The 19039-nt window shown below is 33.5% G+C and overlaps 3 protein-coding genes across 8 annotated transcripts; 1 reads left to right on the top strand and 2 right to left on the bottom strand.

Moving 5' to 3' along the window:
• Nucleotides 1-1024: 1024 nt before the first annotated feature.
• On the top strand, nt 1025-7782 carry LOC142551898 (pumilio homolog 5-like). Of its 3 annotated transcripts, none has more exons than XM_075661373.1 (10): nt 1025-1239; nt 2681-3313; nt 3514-4832; nt 4913-5054; nt 5138-5245; nt 5335-5547; nt 5656-5766; nt 6331-6525; nt 6983-7154; nt 7495-7782. In XM_075661373.1, exons 2-10 carry the CDS (start codon nt 2741-2743, stop codon nt 7515-7517), a joined length of 2856 nt encoding a protein of 951 aa, XP_075517488.1. In that variant the 5' UTR covers nt 1025-1239; nt 2681-2740; the 3' UTR covers nt 7518-7782. The 3 variants fall into 3 exon arrangements, with proteins under 3 accessions (XP_075517488.1, XP_075517489.1, XP_075517491.1); XM_075661374.1 differs by having other exon boundaries at nt 1033-1219; XM_075661376.1 differs by having other exon boundaries at nt 1060-1178.
• A 1213-nt stretch (nt 7783-8995) lies between these two features.
• LOC142551897 (uncharacterized) lies at nt 8996-10552 on the bottom strand. Of its 2 annotated transcripts, none has more exons than XM_075661372.1 (3): nt 10304-10552; nt 10074-10227; nt 8996-9584 (listed from the first exon to the last, which is right to left on the bottom strand). In XM_075661372.1, the coding sequence occupies exons 1-3, from the start codon at nt 10409-10411 to the stop codon at nt 9223-9225; spliced, it is 624 nt and encodes a 207-aa protein (XP_075517487.1). In that variant the 5' UTR covers nt 10412-10552; the 3' UTR covers nt 8996-9222. The 2 variants fall into 2 exon arrangements, with proteins under 2 accessions (XP_075517487.1, XP_075517486.1); XM_075661371.1 differs by having other exon boundaries at nt 9996-10227; nt 10304-10536.
• Nucleotides 10553-15831: 5279 nt separating this feature from the next.
• On the bottom strand, nt 15832-19039 carry LOC142551899 (protein FAR1-RELATED SEQUENCE 9-like). 3 transcript variants are annotated; one of them, XM_075661377.1, is made up of 3 exons: nt 18863-19039; nt 16971-18479; nt 15832-16237 (listed from the first exon to the last, which is right to left on the bottom strand). In XM_075661377.1, exons 2-3 carry the CDS (start codon nt 18450-18452, stop codon nt 16070-16072), a joined length of 1650 nt encoding a protein of 549 aa, XP_075517492.1. In that variant the 5' UTR covers nt 18453-18479; nt 18863-19039; the 3' UTR covers nt 15832-16069. The 3 variants fall into 3 exon arrangements, with proteins under 3 accessions (XP_075517492.1, XP_075517493.1, XP_075517494.1); XM_075661378.1 differs by having other exon boundaries at nt 16971-18473; nt 18863-19021; XM_075661379.1 differs by having other exon boundaries at nt 16971-18473; nt 18888-19006.

A 19039-nucleotide genomic window follows, 5' to 3' on the forward strand; every position in this document is an offset into this window, starting at 1 on the left:
GGTTTTTGACGAATTACAACTTAACAAAATTTTCCAACAAAAAAAAAACAAAAAACAAAATCCAAATTTTGTTGTTTCAGCAGCAAGCTTAGGAAAGTGAACAAAATTTACGGCGGAAAACATGCAGTCAATCAATAATAATAATAAAAAATAATCCTACCTCTTTTTATCAAGCAAGATGAATTTATAATTCAATTTTTCCCCCTTAATTAGTTAGATTTACTAACATAATCTTATTTATAATTGATTGAAAGACAAGTAGCAATTTGTTTAGATATGCATATATGATAATTATCAAATTGACACACAGACTATTATAAATGACAAAACACAAGCGTGACTGCATGGTTTCTACGTATAAAAAAATTCACATCGAATTCTAAATAATAAAAAAAATTTCAATCATATCTAATTTCAAGCTTGTGTCGTTAATATAGTTTCAATATAAATTTTAAAACCTCGGATAAATTAAAAAAAGGGCCGATGGAGATGTGAGAAAATCCATCCAGTGAATCACTTTTGTTGTGAATAATAACTTTTGGTTAAGTCATAAACTCATTAGTAGGTGTTGGTATGATTGCACACAACGATCAATACTAATAACTGTTACATGTATATTAAATTTATTACGCAAGGTAGTAAACCTAATTTAATACAGACTATGTCGTTACGCCGTCATACAAGCAAGCTTGCATTGCCAAGGGGAAATTTGTTCTGCCAATATCAGTTTATGTTTTCATGTCACAGTTGCACATTTTATGTTCTTTGTGATAATTTTTTTTTTTATTATAAATAATCGCTCCTGTCAAGGAAACACATAATTTCAATTCATGTTTGATACGTAGATTTAGACAACACGTGATTAAATATTATATCTCTGTGTGTATGTGTGTGTGTGAGAGAGAGAGAGAGTGTGTGTGTGTGTGTGTGTGTGTGCACATTTATTGCAGCAAGCGTGTGAGGTGTGCACAACAGCAGACAAACTTCTCGTACGATTTAAAGTATCTATGTTGCTAATGTATGTACATTCCATATCTCACAAATAAAATGCCAAGAATCAACCTCCTCTGGAAGACTGGAACTAGTAAATTTTGAATATTTTAAGCCAAACCCACCAATTTGTATTTGTCTACAGTATAAGCTTTGCTTCGCTTGTCAAACCCCGCAAACCTCCCAAGGTCCTCTCTTCTCCCTCTCTGTCTTTGAAAGAGAATCAAGGGTTTTGAACTGTGAACTCTGGTATGTAACAGATTTTTCTGGGTTAGAATCTTTATTGAATTTCTTGACTTCTTGTGTGAAGTTTGATTTTTTAATGTTACTTTGATTAGGGTTTTAAAAGAAATGTATTTAATATGCTATTTTTCTGGCGGAAAGCTCAAAAGATTGGATCTTTTTTTTATTTTACCATGTCTGTGGTTTCATGGTTTGGTTTGGTTTGGTTTGCTTTATAGTTGACTTTGTTTGTGTGCGTAATTTTTGGTGATTACATTTATTTGTCTAGGTGAATTTGGTTTCTTGCTTTGCTATGTAGGATTGGGGACAGAATTTTCATTTCGGTGCCATGAAAGCTTGTAGTATTTTAAGAACAAAAAACCCTGAAACTTTTTGTTCCGATCGAGTGTGAATTATTGTAGTCAACCAAGTGGTAATGTTTAAATTTGATAGAGATAGCCAGCTGTTTATGGTGTCTAAAATTTGATTCGAAAGATGTTTCGTTTTGATTTATCCAACACTTGTTTGATAGAAAAAAAGTAGATGGGCGATATAAGCAGTAGAAGGAACGAGACTACTAGTGATGCTCTTCGTCTGATTAAAGTATGAATGAAATATTTTATGCAATATTTAATCGATTTTTTAAAGTATCAACTATATTTAGTTAGGACTTGTAATTGTTTATAAAGCTCCTCTCTTATGCGCAAAAAGTTAGCCTCGAACTAGTTCAGTTTGCATGTCATGAGAGCCTTTGACCTAACAGATACTGGCTATCTGAAATTTACCCGTTGCTATTGGCTATCTGAAATTTACCCGTTGCTATTGGCTATCTGAAATTTACCCGTTGCTATAATTTGTTATGGATAGTGGATGCATGCATTTAGCCTTTTTTTCACTGATATAAATTAATATGCGGGTGACATTTAATGCGGGGGGTGGTAATTTTTCCAAAAACATTCTGAATCTATTTATTGAAACCGATGTTCTTGCAAGGAGTATTTGCTTTAATAAGACCATACTATCTCCAAAACACATGGAAGAATAACTTGATGTAACTTAATACCTCTGTTCAGCCGCTGGTAATTTGTACCGGTATAGGAAGGTGAGTGAATTCTCTAAGAGGGTTGAACTAAATGGTTTTTCTGGATTCAGGATACGTTAGCTTCTCAAGAAGCCAAAAAAGCCTTTCAGTAAGACTTGTTAGTATGAGCTTTCATAAATGGTATAGGAAAAAATATGCTCACTGCTAGTTGTTTTTTAGTTGGCAACTTGGCACTAAAACTCTTCTTTGCATTCAGAAACTGTTTTTCTGATCAATATTTCTGTCTCATGACGTGGAATTATGTCACTTGTGTACTATATTCATTATCATTTCTTTTAAATGATATACTTTTGTCTGAAACCAAGCTTTCTTGTCATAAATTTAAATATGGATTATGGATTAAAGTGAAACCTCTATGGTTCTCAGGGGATATTTGTGCACCGTGCCAGTGATAAGACCACATAAAGCACAATCATCCTTAGTTTCATGGCAACTGAAAGCCCCATTAGGATATTGGAAGAGACAGAAAAATGGCGGCCTCGTAAGCAGTCTAATAGTTATGGGTCATCATCATCTGCAAAGCTGGCCATTGAAGATTTTAGTTTGTTCTTGAAAGATCGAAAGTTTCAAAGCCTTGAAAAGAATATAATACCGAGCCGTAGTGAAAGTGCACCACCAAGCATGGAAGGTTCTATGGCGGCAATTGAAAGTATCTTTACCCTGAGGAATTCCACTACGAGTCTTGATTTACACCCAGGCCCGTCTAATAGAAAATGTGAGACTGATGCTGATCAGCCTTTTCCTTACCATGGTTCTGATGTCATTTTGGATCAAAGATTCAGTAGGCCTTTCAGCTCGGAGAGTCATCATCTATTTCACCGTCGTGGTTCTACTGGCAACGATCGTAACATGATTCCTCATGTCAACATTCCTAGGAATACCCTTCCTTCTCATGAGGAAGAATCTGAGGATGATAGGTCTTCTGAACGGAGTGCATCTGCATCTGTTGATAAATCTGCTTCATTGGGTTTCCAGAATGATTCATTCAACTCGACACAGGTAAAATGTTTTTTAATTTCCGTAAAGACAAAAGGAATGGTGGTTGAGACATGAGTATTTATTTTTCCAAGAACATCTATTATTTTTCTACGACCACTTAAGTTATTAACAATTCAACAGCTCGCAATTTGCTGCTGTTAGATTCCTGACCTTTTTACACGCTTCTGTTGAAATTTTAACAAAAAAGCGTCACAATGCAGGAAGATTCTGTCCAAACTTCATCCCCTTCTCAAGATCAGTACAGTCATAGATCTATGGGGGAAAAGGTTGTTGATGCCCACTCACATGTACTGCATAATCATTATGTTGCCATGTCATCTGATGGTATAGATGCACCCGGTTTAGATCGTATGATGCAGGTCCCACAACCTGACCCTCTTACAGGGGGTGTTTTAAGCTTATCATTTAACGATGAAAACAGCATAGTAGTTCGTCCTCCTTTAGATGGGCGAGACTTCAGTGCTGGTAAAGTTGATTTAAAGGACGATTCCTCAACAGCTGGAGTTGGTGATATTTTGAATTTGAACCGCAACAAATTTAACAAGAAAGAACAACCCATTCCCCAAAATTATACATCGCAATCGGCAGCAGCTCTGCAAGAAAGCAATATTTCTCTGGTTCCGGGCACTTTCTCTCAAATGATTTATCCTGGAACAAGTCATCCATATGGTAGCTTGAACCAGTTTCTCTATGGTTCTTCCGGTGTTTCAACAGGAGAGGTGCAACCAACACTTCAGTCATCTGGATTCACACCTCCATTTTACACCCCACCAGCTCCTACTCCGTTCATGACTCCACAGAATACATTTTATCAGAATATTCGGCCAGCTGGCTACTTCACCCCACAATATAGCATGGGTGGCTATACTATCAACTCTGCTTTTCTTCCATCATATCTTTCTGGATATCCCTCTCAGGGTACTTTTCCTCTAGCTTTTGATAGCGTTTCTTTTCCGAGTCCTGGAGTTTCAGATAGAGGGAATGCACATGCTTATGATACGCAAAATCTACCAAAATATTATGGACAATTTGGAGTTAACATGCAGTCTCCTCCTGTTGATCCCTATCATATGCAGTATTTTCAGCCGCCTTTACGAAATTCCTATGGTGCATATGGTCAGTTTGATCATCAAGCACCTAGAAATGATGCTGCAGTGAGCCAAGTGAATTCCCGTGACTTTAAAAAGGGGGCAGATCATACAGGTTTCCCAAATGACCAGAAACCTGAACATTCGTATAGTATAGGCTATAACAGCATTAATATTGGGAGCAGATTGCAATTTCCTTCGTCTATTGTTAGTCCGGTTGTTTCGATAAAACCTGTGATGGGGCCCAATTTTTCTGGGGGGAGAAATAGCACGACTCATCACACTTTCCATGGCAACACCGGCATAACTTATGGGCTGCAACATCAGAGCTGGAATGGTATGAGTTCAAATTCTTTTCTCGAAGAGCTGAAATTGGGTAAGGGTCAAAGATTTGAGCTGGCTGATATAGTTGGGCATATTGGCGAATTTAGGTAAGTTATCGCGGAGTTTATTTTTACTTCACTTACGGTATCAATTACCAAGGGGCTCATGATCATATGTGATACATCAGTGTTGATCAACATGGAAGTAGATTCATTCAGCAGAAGTTGGAACACTGTAGTCTTGGAGAGAAAGAATCGGTCTTCAAGGAAGTTGTTCCTCATGCTTCCAAACTATTGACAGATGTTTTTGGAAACTATGTTATACAGAAGGTATGGCCTCTAATTAATAAATGCTTCTTTTTATGTCTATCAGTTGTCATGGAGGATTATTTTTCCATGTTATTTTGGTACAGCTTTTTGAATATGGTAGCCCGGGCCAAAAAGAAGACCTTGCAAATCAGTTGGAAGGTCAAATTTTACCATTGAGTTTGCAGATGTACGGATGTCGTGTAATCCAAAAGGTGAATATTTTACCTTGAGTCCATGAATGCTCTTGATTGCTCACTCTTTTGGAAAGCTATTTTTGTTCTTTTGTTGAATTCTGTCCTAGGCATTTGATGTAATTGATTTAGCACAAAAGGTGAGGCTCGCCAAAGAGCTTGATGGACATGTCATGAAATGTGTTCGTGATCAAAACGGAAACCATGTCATTCAAAAATGTATTGAGAGTATTCCAGCTGATAATATTCATTTCATTATTTCTTCTTTTCGTGGCCATGTTGCCACACTTTCAATGCATCCTTATGGTTGCCGAGTCATTCAGGTAATTTTGCATTTTCAACCCATGGGGTTCTCTAGTTGACCTTTCAGTTTTTTCACATTGTTTCTATTAACGATAATCAAGATTTTTAAAATTTATTTCTAATTAAAGAGGGTACTGGAGCATTGCAATGATGAGTTACAGACCCAGTTTATAGTAAGTGAGATTTTGGATTCTGTGCGCGCACTTGCTCAGGACCAGTATGGCAACTACGTCACACAGGTTGACTTCTCCAGGTTTTTGTGCTTTAGCATAATTTCTACACTTTTCCATGTTCTTCATCTATTTTTACTTGGTTCGTTCGTTTTTTTAGAGTACCAAGGTTAGCTATATAGAAGCACACTTCAAGACTATTTGGTAAAGCTTGTTTTATTAATTTTTTAAGCTCCTTGAGAATTTAGAGGTGGTGTTTTTGGAACATATGATGTCATAGATCTTATTATTATCTCCAATGAGGTTGTCCGTTGTTTTTTGAACATATGAGATTCTGTATCTTATTACTAAGTAAACTTTATTTTTTACTGATGACAATTAATTTCAAGAGCTCAAAATTATTTTTAACAGCGTTTTTTTTTATCTACACGTCAAACACTAGAAAGTTCCTACATCTGCAAACATGGTGGACTTAGTATGATAATTGGTTTGTATCTTACTTTAGAGGCTTATGATTTGTTATTTTAAAAGGTTCAACGTACAATTAATGCACCTTATAAGCCCTCAAACATCTCATGTTTGGTTATTTCATCCATTTACTGTGATACTGATCTTTATTTTGACCATTGACAGCATGTTCTGGCAAGGGGAATCCCTCATGAACGGAGCGAGATCATCGAAAAATTATGTGGATCTATAGTACAACTGAGCCAGCATAAATTTGCGTCGAATGTTGTTGAAAAATGTTTGGAGTATGGCGATTCTGTGTCAAGGGACTTGCTGATAAAGGAGATTGTTGGTCATGGTGATAAGAATGATAATATACTGGTATGCCAATCAAAAGCTCAAAATTACTGATGTGAGCTAGCTGTTTATACTAAAGAATTTCTGGTATTTCACATTATTAGCTAATTCAACATACTCGACTGGTATTTTTACAACAAGAATCCCGAATTTGCTCTCATATTGTGCCCGGGTTTTTTAATTTGAATAAATAAATGTTCAGGTCTAAGAATATATTCTGTACCTTGTGGGTCGAATGTTCTTATATCTATATCATCTTTGGGGATAAAGCTCCTTTGTAAATGAAAGTAGCCTTATCGAATGATCATGCAATGACCATTAAGACTTCTTTTAAGATCTTTAAGCACAAATTTCCAATGCATAAAATCAAACCTTAAATAGTCATATTGTTCAACTCCCACTCTAGGATTCTACTGTTTTTCCCAATTCTATGCAGTTGCTAGCATGAGTCTAATTTTCCCACATGTTTTTACTTCTTTAGGTAATGATGAAGGACCAATATGCTAATTATGTCATCCAAAAGATTCTACAAAAATGCACCAGTGATCAGAGGGAACTATTGCTTGGTGTAATAAGAGATCATCTTACTGCTTTGAAAAAATATACTTACGGAAAACACATAGTCACGCGGTTGGAGCAGGTATATGGAGAAGGTAAGTGTTTCTTTTTTGCTTTCTCTGTGGTCTGTGCTGCTTTTTCTTCCTACTTTACTCAGATTTGGATATCTTAAATGCTTTTTCGCATATCGTGCAATTTTGTGCTGGTTCTCTTGTCATGAATACCATGTTTATATTTTTCGAGTTTCTTGCCGGTAAAAGACTTGTTCCTCACTATTTATTCCCATGTCCTAAGAAGATGGCCCCTTCCAAGTTCTTTAATACTTGGCATTTAGCCTTAAAAAAGGAGGGAAACTTCAAATGATATGTTGAACTTGTGGATTTTGATCCTTTATTTTTATTTCTCCCATTGACCAACTTCTTCACGTTCTTTCAGAAATTCAATCATCGGAATTGTAGTACCTGGGGCGGTCATTAAACCTAGATGCTCTCCTTGCAGTGACGTACACAATTCCAATGAGCGCTGCTCAAACTCTTGTTATATCAGGGTCTGCTAGCAATCTGCCACAGAAGTTTCTGCCTTCGATTGCTTCCACATGTAAAGTAATAGAAAATGTACAAAGATACAAGTTTTTCTGCAAGATTTGTATCTTGGATTCTGCAGGATGTAGATTACATTTCTTTTAATTTACAACTAGTTTTAGTACATTCGAATTCCTTTTAATTTGTTTCTTTCGTTTTTCCCCTTTCCTTTTGGTGCCAGTAATGTGAAATGCTCGAGAAAGCCGGCGCAAGATAATAATTTAATTTTCTTCCTTCCGAACTATGAATACTTCATTTCTAAGTTCATAATATATTTGAAGTAGCAAAAACCCGAAAAATTCTGGCTCCGCAAACAAAACCTGTAACTGAATAACTCTGAAGCATTAATTTTCCTATAAAACCATCGAAACATGGGCAAGAATAACACGACATGGTTGTAGTCAAGTGGTGGGGCGAACCCAGTCAAAGAGTGAGAATCCCATATCATCATCACTCTCTTCCTTCTCTTCTTTTCCAGCGGCCTCTGCAGCTGCACCATCACCAGAAGCAGCGGAGGCAGAGGCTCCACTTCCACCAATTAAAGCTGCCCCACCGCCTAATCACCTGATTGTTCATACACTTGGCGATTAGAAGGTGATATTCGCACTTACATGGGAAGTGTGGAAACTGGAAAGAAAACCGTGGGCGTTTCGAAATGAGCTCAACAACAGAAGAACGACAAGCACCGTCATCAAATTCTTCCAACATAATTTTCGTCTGCCTAAAAACTCCCACACTAGCACTTCAAAAAATCCCTCCTGAAAATCGAAAATCACTTGAGAACCCTCAACTTAAAATTTTAATACTACACCATCACGAACTCCAGCAGTATTTTTATGTTCGATGTGGCAAAGATAGGATTCTTGTCGACCATGGGGAAAAAAGTATAGACGGTGGGGAAAAAAGTATACAAGCAATTCTCAGTAAAAAAAAATTAAAAGCTTTGATTAATAATCCTCCTCGGTCTCCTAAATCTAAGTGATTGACCATGACAGATTCTAAATAAACATGACTGATTCAACTATTATTGTTTTATTTTTTCAGTTTGACAAAAACTTACGTGAGAAGATCTCACGGGTCGTATTTTGAGAGACAGATCTTTTATTTGTGTTATCTATCAAGAAATATTAATTTTTATGCTAAGAGTATTATTTTTTATTGTGAATATCGATAGGATTGATCCGTCTCACAAATAAAGATTCATGATATCATATCACAAGAGACATACTCATTTAATTTGAGAAGGAATTTGAAAGGTAAATTTGAAATGATCTTTGCCAACCATTACACCTTCGTGAAGTAGCGCATTCAAAATTCATCTATTTAAGGTCGCATGCCGATCAAATCAAACAAAATTGCCGTTGGACAAGCAACAATCTTAACAAGAAGATCACAAGAATAACACAATAACGTCACATACAAAATCAATACAAAACAAGTAAACCCTCGCCCAGTTAATCTATTGCTCTCGCCCACTGTACTGCCCCACGAGATGAACGTCGTACCACCCTAAACATGGCCAAAAAAAAAAAAAAAAAAAACTACACAATTGTGATCAGAGGACCCGTCAGGGGAAGTTCAGTTATCGGTGCCAAGAAATTGGGGTCGTCGAAAGGTGGGGAAGCTGTGGGATTTTGCAGTACTGCTGCCGCCATTGATGCGAAAGTCCAGCAGCACCAGCTTCATTGGCGTTCATTAGATCGACACCCATGCCATCTCCAACATCTATTGTTGCTTCCTCAGTTTCTTCAGTATCCATCATATCAGAAGTATCATTTTGAGAAGGTAAATCAGCTGTGTGTGTAGATGGAAGAGGTGGTGGAATCCAAGGTACAACAGCTAGACACCCTTTATTCGACGAGTCGGTGTCATTTGATTCAGCATTTTCATTATCTAGTCTCCAAGAGTTTGATTGGCTCAAGCAAGTAACTTGATTGGTTTGATCTACACAATATGAAGAACGCGGTCACGAAACTTGTACTTGGATGACAATCACCTTATGAAAATTAAATAAACAACCAGGACAGAAGAATTGAGATCGAATGCATCAATAAATCCCCCTGATGAGAACCATAGAGCTATCCATCCCGTGCCAGCCGTTGATAGGAAAATTCAAAATGCACACATATTTAGCAAAAAACCGTAAGTTCCAATATTTCGAAATAACTAAAATGATTGGTCCTCAGATATGCCTCAGTGCGGGCAGCCAAGAATCAGCAAGATTCAAGTGCGGAGAAATTTTCACAACTATTAGGAAGGAAAACCAATCACTCCATGATCAAACCAAAGAATACATAAATGCGAACGTTTTCCCAAGTGTCTGACAAATCAACAGTAATTTGAATTAACACTCACTTTTGAGCCCCAAAATGAAGTGAGGATCAACCGATACTGAGAAACTTGACGGCGACTTTAGCAAGGGATTCTCCATACCCTTGAAAAGCACAATAGCCTTTTTCTCATCCTCGCTCGGCGACTCGTCAATTTCCAGACCCCCTAAGTTGCTCCGTTTCCGAGGAACCGATTGCTTAAACATCATCGAAATATCAAATTCCTCCTCCTCTACAATCGGGGGCAGCCCAACATCCTACAAATGAACAAATACCCAAAGTCACACTAATCTCGAATCGAAAAACATGAGTAAAATATCTCAACAAGATTACCAGTCTTCGGATTTTTCTCGCGCAAGCGCGCAGAGAAAAATCAGAGAATTTATCATTGACATCATCGAGGTCTTTCCTCTTCATCTTCAGTGGGAAATAAACCTCCATGGATCCGATTTTCTGCCACCCAGATGGATTCAAACCCTAAAAAAGCCCTGAATAAGCATCGGTTTTGTTAGTTTTGATAAGCAATCAGTAAGCATATTTACTCAGTAAATGTGAATTAAAATTCATATTAAAAAAATGTTAAAAATTAGCAACAAAACACACACAGAACAATTCAAATATTTATATATACATATATTATTTTCCACTAATACGAAGAAATGAACAGCAAGCAATATTGGTTTTCATTTATATATACATATATATACTAGAAGACATGTACGTGCGTTGCACGTGTGGAACATACAACAACCGTAATTTCTAAATTTTTCATGATATATTTTGAAATTATAAAGATCTATACATAAATCGCGTCATTGAAAAATTAGCTACAAGTTCTACAAGTATTTATCGAAAGAAATTTGACAGAACATAAAACATGAAGATAATTGTAATATTTTAAAAAAAAAATTATTTTTCAAACAAAAAAAAATATTTAAAAAACAGAAGTAAAATCTTATAAATCATTTTAAGTAATTATAGATGTAAGAATAATTTGTTTCACATCAAAAGGATTTGAATTCATTCTTATTCCTGATCATTTTCTATCACTTTGATGTATATAAAAGTAATTATTACAGATAAAATCAATTTAAGCTCATTTAAGTTCTTTTGAAGTGTTCTCTCATGGCACCAACTAATTATTTGGGTCTATCATGCATAAAGTTTTATGGTTTGGCCCATTGACACTCAAGTCAGTGCAATTCTCATTACGTTCGCAATTAGCTTTGTATATGTCTTTGCACGGTACATCAAAATTATAAGAAATAAAAGTCTTGTCTTGGGTAACAAATATAACATTTGACCTGAAGATCAAGAAATATTTGAACTAAAATAGTAATCTTTCATTTTTATTTAGTTTTGTCGGGTTAAGCATGCACGAGTGAAAGTAGTACTAAGATGGATTAAGTCTTAGGAAGTTCTTATGCGTATTGCTGACATTGTGTCGTTTATTTTAAATTTCATTAAAAATATAATTATTTTTTAAAAAAATACTGTAAATCTTATTCCAAAATAAAATTTCAGTTTTCTTTAATTGATTTTAAAATTCATCAATGACTGAAAAACAGAAAAAACATGTATTTATTAATATTATTTAACGAAAATAATGACATACATGTAAATTCAAACAATTTACGTTATTCATGGAAGTTAATTAACTCAAGTTAAAAATAAAATTATCACAGAAACTCGTTTGAAGCTGTTTCGTGGGTCAATTTTGTAAAACATGTCTCAAATCTGACCTGAATCATGAAAAAAATAGTGTTTTTCACTCTGGGAATGATTGGGTCGACCCGTATTAGGATATATATCAATGAAACCGTCTCACATAAAACCTACTCAAAAATTTGAGATTTATAAAATTTTGAAAAATAGTGTAAAATTCATCTTTCTTCGATTTATTTTAAAATGCATTAACATTAGTTGATAAAAAATGTCGACTCATCTTAGAGATTATCAACTTGATACCGTCTTACAGAAGATTTACTCAAAAATTGGATAACTATAAAATTTTGAACGAAAACATAAACTTCATTTTTATTCTGTTTATTTTAAAATTTATTAATTAATGAAAAATATAAATCAAACAAAAGGACATCCTAAAAAATAAAGATAGAGTTCACAAAAAAAAAAAAAAACAGAGATAAATAAAACAAAAATAAATATTTTAAAAATAAGAATATAATTCATTTTTTAAAAAAAATGGAACGTAAATTTTATTATTATTCTATTTATTTTAAATTTCATTACATATATTGTTTTTTTAAAAGAAAAACATGAAGTGTAAATTTCATTCTAACACGTGGTGACTGAAATTTATTTTTCTTCAATTTATTTTAGAATTCACTAATTGATGTGAGAACAAGCCAAAAAATGTATATATTATTACTATTATTTAAAATTTTATTAAAGATATATATATATATATATATATATATATATATATATATATATATATATATATATTTTAAAAAAAATTGAATGCAAATTTCATTCCAAAAAATGGAAAGTAAATTTAAATTTCATTCTAAAAAATGGTAGCTAAATTTTTCATTCTAAATTTATTTTAGAAGTAATTAATGGCTAAGAAAAAACAAACAAAAAACATATATTTATTATTGTTATCATTGTGAATTTCATTAAAGATATAATTTTTTTAAAAAAATAGAGTGAAAATTTTATCACAAAAAAAGGAGGCTAAATTTTATTTTTCTTCAATTTAATTTAGAAAATTTATTAATTAATAGATGAAAACAAATACAGTGACATATGAATATAATTTCATGAACATAAAAACATAGATGTAAATTCACAATTTAAAGTCATATATTTAGAGTCGTAATAATAATAATAATAATAGTAGCTAGGAAAAAACAAACAAAAAATATATATTTATTATTGTTATCATTTTGAATTTCATTAAAGATATAAGTTTTTTTAAAAAAATTGGATTATTACTATTATTTAAAATTTTATTAAAGATATATATTTTTTTAAAAAAATGGAATGCAAATGTCGTTCCAAAAAATGAAAGATAAATTTAAATGACACTAAAAAAAATGATAGCTAAATTTTTATTCTAAAAAGTGGTAAATAAATTGCATTTTTCTTCAATTTATTTTAGAAGTCATTAATAGCTATGAAAAAACGTTCCAAAAAATTGAAGATAAATTTAAATGACATTCTAAAAAGTGGTAGCTAAATTTTTCATCTAAAAAAAGGGAGCTAAATTTCATTTTTCTTCAATTTATTTTAGAATTCATTTAATAGCTATGAAAAAACAAACAAAAACATATATTTTTTGTTTTTATCATTTTGATATTAATTATATATAAGTATTTTTTTAAAATGGATTGCAAATTTCATCACAAAAAATGGATGGAAAATTTTGTTTTTCTTCAATTTAGTTTAGATTCTTAATTAATAAATGAAAAAAAACAACCAAAGAGACATGTATTAATGAAGATAATGACATAGATGTAAATTCACAATTCAACTCATATATTTATATTAAAGATATAAGTTTTTTTAAAAATTGGATTATTATTATTATTTAAAATTTTATTAAAGATGTATTTTTTTTAAAAAAATGGAGTGCAAATGTCGTTCCAAAAAATGGAAGATAAATTTAAATGACACTAAAGAAAATGGTAGCTAAATTTTTATTCTAAAAAGTGGTAGCTAAATTGCATTTTTCTTCTATTTATTTTAGAAGTCATTAATAGATATGAAAAAACGTTCCAAAAAATGGAAGATAAATTTAAATGACACTCTAAAAAATGGTAGCTAAATTTTTCATCTAAAAAAAGGGAGCTAAATTTCATTTTTCTTTAATTTATTTTAGAATTCATTTAATAGCTATGAAAAAACAAACAATAATATATATTTTTTATTTTTATCATTTTGAAATTCATTATATATATAAGTATTTTTTTTAAAATGGATTGCAAATTTCATCACAAAAAATGGATGGAAAATTTTGTTTTTCTTCAATTTAGTTTAGATTCTTAATTAATAAATGAAAAAAAAAACAATCAAAGAGACATGTATTAATGAAGATAAGGACATAGATGTAAATTCACAATTCAACTCATATATTTATAGTAGTAATAATAATTATAGATTTTAAAATGGATTGCAAATTTCATCACAAATGGATGGAAAATTTTGTTTTTCTTCAATTTAGTTTAGACTCTTAATTAATAAATGAAAACAAAACAACCAAAGAGACATGTATTAATGAATATTCAACTCCTATATTTATAGTGGTAATAGATTCATTAATTAATAAATGAAAACAAAACAACCAAAGAGATATGTATTAATGAAGATAAGGATATAGATGTAAATTCACAATTCAGCTCATATATTTATAGTAGTAATAGATACACACATATATAACACATATTATTTTCCACTAATACGAAGAAATTAAACTATGGTATATATAATTTTATGCAGGTACCTCCCAATATGCAAGATTTGTACCAGTAGATAAAGCTCCTAAAAATGGAGGAAATATAAAAAGAAAAGGATTCAATGTTTTTTTGGAGCAAATAATGTTTGTCACCACTCGTATATTTGGGCACATATTTGCTTCTTTATCTGCATCAGTGAAAGAGAGAAGATTACAGGGTATCCTCTCAACTTTGAGTAGATATTTTGTGAGTGGACCTCACGAATCTTTATCTGTGAGACGGGTCAATTCTACGGATATTCACAATAAAAATTAATACTCTTAACATAAAAAGTAATATTTTTCATGGATGACCCAAATAAGATATCCGTCTCACAAAATAAGATCCGTGAGACAACCTCACACAAGTTTTTGCCCTCAACTTTAATGCCTTCAACTTTATCTTTGAAGTCACAAGGTAATTACGATTATGAACTGAAAAACAAAAGTAATTATATAGAAATCGTAGGAAAAAACACTTCAATAAGTCCATCTTTTTGTTTTTATTGTAAAACGTAGAAGCGATTTTGAGATTTGGATAAATGTTAAAAATTATTTTTGTTTTTATTTTTAAATAGAAATAGAAGTAGAAACTAAAAAGCCAAAAATTATAGTTCTTCGAAACCATTTTTAAAAAACAACTTGTATAAACAAAACTATACTTTTTTTATAAAAAACTTTTATATATAACATAATAACCTTAACTCGAACACAGCCTTAATTAGAGTTTCATATGCTATCCATAGAGTTGCTTTGCCCAATTTAAATTAAATTTTGTTAAAAAAAATCTTCACGTGACTTTCAATGGGTTTCAGATAAAAAACTGATTCTGTGAAATGTGTCCAGAAAATTTTGGAAAATTCTAATTTTGGTTAATTATATTGTTAAATTTCTGTTTAACAAATGTAAAAATGCATCTTACGGATTCGTAGGGAGATGGAGTAACGGAGGAAACTGATCTTAATTGTCGTTATGGTCTTCAGAAGACTGAAAAAATTGACTAAAAAAGGTGGCAGAGCTTGGAAAATTTCATGACTCCACTGGAAAAATAGATAAATCTTGCAAGAAGTTTCATCTTCGATAATTTGGAGCAGAAACTGGTAACTCTTTCTAGGTCATTGCAACAGTTGTTTTTTTGATAACTAGGGAGTTTTGAGTTTGAGACCCTGTCAAACATGTACGCATGTTGAAACAACGATGTATGTCATTAATTTTGGCCATGAAAATTATCCAACATAGCTAGTGTAAAATTGTAAATAATAGTACTATTTATCTTCGCGTGATTTTCTCAATTTAATCTTGAAACAACTATATTCTGATACGAGCTGAATAGGCATGGAATGAAACTCAAGGCAATTTACCTTAAACGACTTTAAATAAGCCATACTGAGGGAAAAAATGTTGGTACAGAGGAATTTTCGACTACCATGCTTTCACCCATTATTGTATTTCCTTTTATTTCATAATATCCAAGTGCATTTACAAATTACAACATTTAAAAATTGGGATACATTCACTTGGAAAGGAAATGCACTCGAAATTAGCTATTTGCACAGCAGAGATTCGAAGGAGAAGGATGAGTGCAACATCATCCGCGGGTTAAAACTAAGATGAACATGACGACTGACCTGATCACGTCATGTTTACTCTTTTAATGTGAGCCGTGCATTTTGGACTTTAACTGAGAGCGTTAGCTTCTGGTCTTCCATGTCTTTAAAAAGCGCAAGTAGGATCTTACGATACACTTCAGACTTTTGATTTGCGCACTCCAGTTCAGCGGTCAATTCTTGAATTTTTTTCTCCTTCTCTTCCTGCAAAATGTAAGCAAGGCAAGGATGGCCAACATTGGGTGAATATTCTGCAATTATATAATCAGGTAAGACTTAAACTTTGCAGAATTAAAGTTTAGTATAAATTATTCAGAAACAAGGACAAAGAGCTAAAACTTCTACAGAGAACTGCATTCAATCAAGCTGCCAATCACCAGTTCCCCCTATTTTTTCACTCGCAGGTGATAGGTTGACTCTGGACTAGGTGGAACTGCAGAACGAAAGGAACAAGTACTGAAAAAAAGAAAAAAAGAGTTTGCACAAGGACAAGCAAGCTTTAGATGAGGGTGTGGCAAACTTTTGTCGATCTTCTGACCCCGATTATTGACCCAATAGAAGCTAAGCTGTATATATAGTAATCCAAAAATTGACCCAAATGAGGATGAATTGTTTAATCCCGATATTTGAAGTCAAAGAATAGTAACCCAAAAATTACAATGATTTAATGAGAATGAGAGGGCCTATCTGTCATGCAGGTGTTGTGTTGATCAAGGGAAAAGGCAATCAAGATAGAGCTTTCATAATGTAGGAAAAACAACTAACTTAAAAAACAACATTGTAGGATTTACACAGGATGGTATACTAAGAATACTCCCATACAAGTTGGATGATTTCTATTCAACGGATATTTTTAATATCAGTGAAATCGAAACTGAAACTGAGTTCCTTCTAACCTATTCATATTATCAGAAAAATGTAGTCTAAAATATCGAACCTTGGATAAAGGTGCTGCAGATTGATTCTCAATGGCACGCATCTCCAGATTCCCTCCATCTGCTGCACTGGTGTCCTGCATGGCTGCGGTATTTTTACTTTTGACAGCAGCGACTCTTTTTGAAGCTTCTTGTAGAGCACTCATCGCCATGTTAAAACTATGTATAGATTTTGCACCTTCTTCAACATATTTCATAGCCTCTTGGTATAAATTATTTCGTCGAGCAGTTACAGACTCTCGGTCATAGTTAGGCAACATTGTCGCACTATCACTAGCGGATAAATCACCATCTATCTTTGCATTTTTTGTCCAACGTTTCAGTATATAACCAGAAGGGAGTGTAAGAACATTTTTTGTTCTGAATACTGACAGTACATGCCTACAAATGATACCAGAAAATTCAAACATTCGACAGGTACAGGTAGCTTTCATTTCAAATGCATTGAATCTAACTGTGTGAGCTTTGAGCTCTTCACCAAATTTGGCTACCCTATAAGATGTCACTGTAGTAGAGCCATCAATCATAGTAGCAGGATTAGCAAGAGTCTCCACCAACTCCTCTTGAAATTTAATGAATATCCTCCTGGTATAAAGATTAGCCGCCTGTTTTTCCATGGGGGATGGTGTCTTCAAAACTGGTGCAGCGTTAGAAGTATCAAAATCCTCTTTCAATTCCTTCTCTTGCCAACTTGAGATGGCTTTTTCATACTGTTTGATTAACAGCTGTATAGTGCTAGTGGTGTTACTCACAAACCCATCAAAGAACAAACTTGTGCCACCGTTGTGCTCCCCTGGGGACAATTCCCCAAAAAACACCTCTCTCACATAAACAGGGATCCACTGATCACGAATCCTGTACACAGACTGAAGCCATTCGTTATCCATAAGGAAGTATCTGTCCAGGATGGTCGCCCAACAGGACTCAAACTCCTCAACTGTGCTGGCTCCATTGATGCAGTTCTTGAACTCGATATCAAAAGTAGGATTTGTTTGACATACATGAGCTAACTTCTCGTGTGTCTGACTGAATAAGCTCCATCTACAAAATCGATGGCGTGCCTCTGGAAGAACTTGTGCCACAGCCATCTGTACTAGTTGATCGAGGTCGGTCGTGACTGAAACAGGGCTGCGGCCAGACATTGCTTGCAGCCATATTTGAAGGAGCCAAATAAATGTGTTTTCAGACTCATTCAGAAGCAACCCACAACCAAATAGAACAGGTTGAGCATGATGATTTATGCCAGTGAAAGTGACAAACGGCAACTTCATGCGGTTGGCCCTGTATGATGTATCGATTCTGACTGTGTCCCCGAAATTGGTATAATTTGCTAGGAAAGCTGCATCAGTCCAAAAAACATTTCCACTATCACCCTGAAATGCATGAAAAAAAGACGGATTCGCATCCTGCATTCTTTTCATATAATTAAACACATATCGAACCCCAGCCCCCATATTTATCTGCTTGTTGATACTGTCATGCATTTTAATCTACACCCGAAGCACCTGCAACTAACAGAGAATTCAATCATTAAAACATTTCAAAAGCATTGCTTCAGTCTATCTTAATATCGATTAAATTGTTTTGAAAATTCACATAATCTATTGGCAGTAGTCAGTAAATAAATACTTCGGCTTTCAAAGTAGATATCAGATATCGACAAATCGTATCCATTAGAGATCAAAATAAGAAATAATCAGCAATACCATACATTATGATAAGTAGAAGAAGAAAATCCGACTCGAGTCCAAGGTTTGGACAAAACTAAAGCCGCTTAACAGCAAATAGAAAAAAGTTGCATAAATTTACTTTAGCCATTGTTCGAAAGCAATTTACGGAAATTGAAAATTTATGAAGAACAAAGGAATCCATATATAAGTGAAAGGTAGCTCACTGGAACTTCGAAGGAATCCAACAACCGTGAATTGATCGGAGAAGAAATACAAGGCGGCGGCGGCGGCGGCGTCGTCGTTTACAGTAATTCTTAAACGAGGTTTGAATTTCACGACATAAATTAAATCACATCCAATTTCGTCTCCTAAAGTTTAAAATTCAAGCCATTAAAATAATT

The sequence above is a fragment of the Primulina tabacum genome, chromosome 7 (genome assembly GCF_025594145.1).
Source record: "Primulina tabacum isolate GXHZ01 chromosome 7, ASM2559414v2, whole genome shotgun sequence".
In the NCBI taxonomy this organism is placed as follows: domain Eukaryota; kingdom Viridiplantae; phylum Streptophyta; class Magnoliopsida; order Lamiales; family Gesneriaceae; genus Primulina; species Primulina tabacum.

Bases quoted from the DNA above. Each gene is read 5' to 3' on its own strand.
- LOC142551897 (XM_075661371.1), bottom strand. From the start codon at position 10,411: ATGGAGGTTTATTTCCCACTGAAGATGAAGAGGAAAGACCTCGATGAT. The intron at 10,228-10,303 runs GTAATCTTGTTG...GTTCATTTGTAG, and splicing joins CGAGAAAAATCCGAAGACTG to GATGTTGGGCTGCCCCCGAT. The intron at 9,585-9,995 runs GTGAGTGTTAAT...CATATTGTGTAG, and splicing joins CTTCATTTTGGGGCTCAAAA to ATCAAACCAATCAAGTTACT.
- LOC142551898 (XM_075661373.1), top strand. From the start codon at position 2,741: ATGGCAACTGAAAGCCCCATTAGGATATTGGAAGAGACAGAAAAATGG. The intron at 6,526-6,982 runs GTATGCCAATCA...TTACTTCTTTAG, and splicing joins ATAAGAATGATAATATACTG to GTAATGATGAAGGACCAATA. The intron at 7,155-7,494 runs GTAAGTGTTTCT...ACGTTCTTTCAG, and splicing joins GGAGCAGGTATATGGAGAAG to AAATTCAATCATCGGAATTG.
- LOC142551899 (XM_075661377.1), bottom strand. From the start codon at position 18,452: ATGCATGACAGTATCAACAAGCAGATAAATATGGGGGCTGGGGTTCGA. The intron at 16,238-16,970 runs GTTCGATATTTT...TACATTTTGCAG, and splicing joins CTGCAGCACCTTTATCCAAG to GAAGAGAAGGAGAAAAAAAT.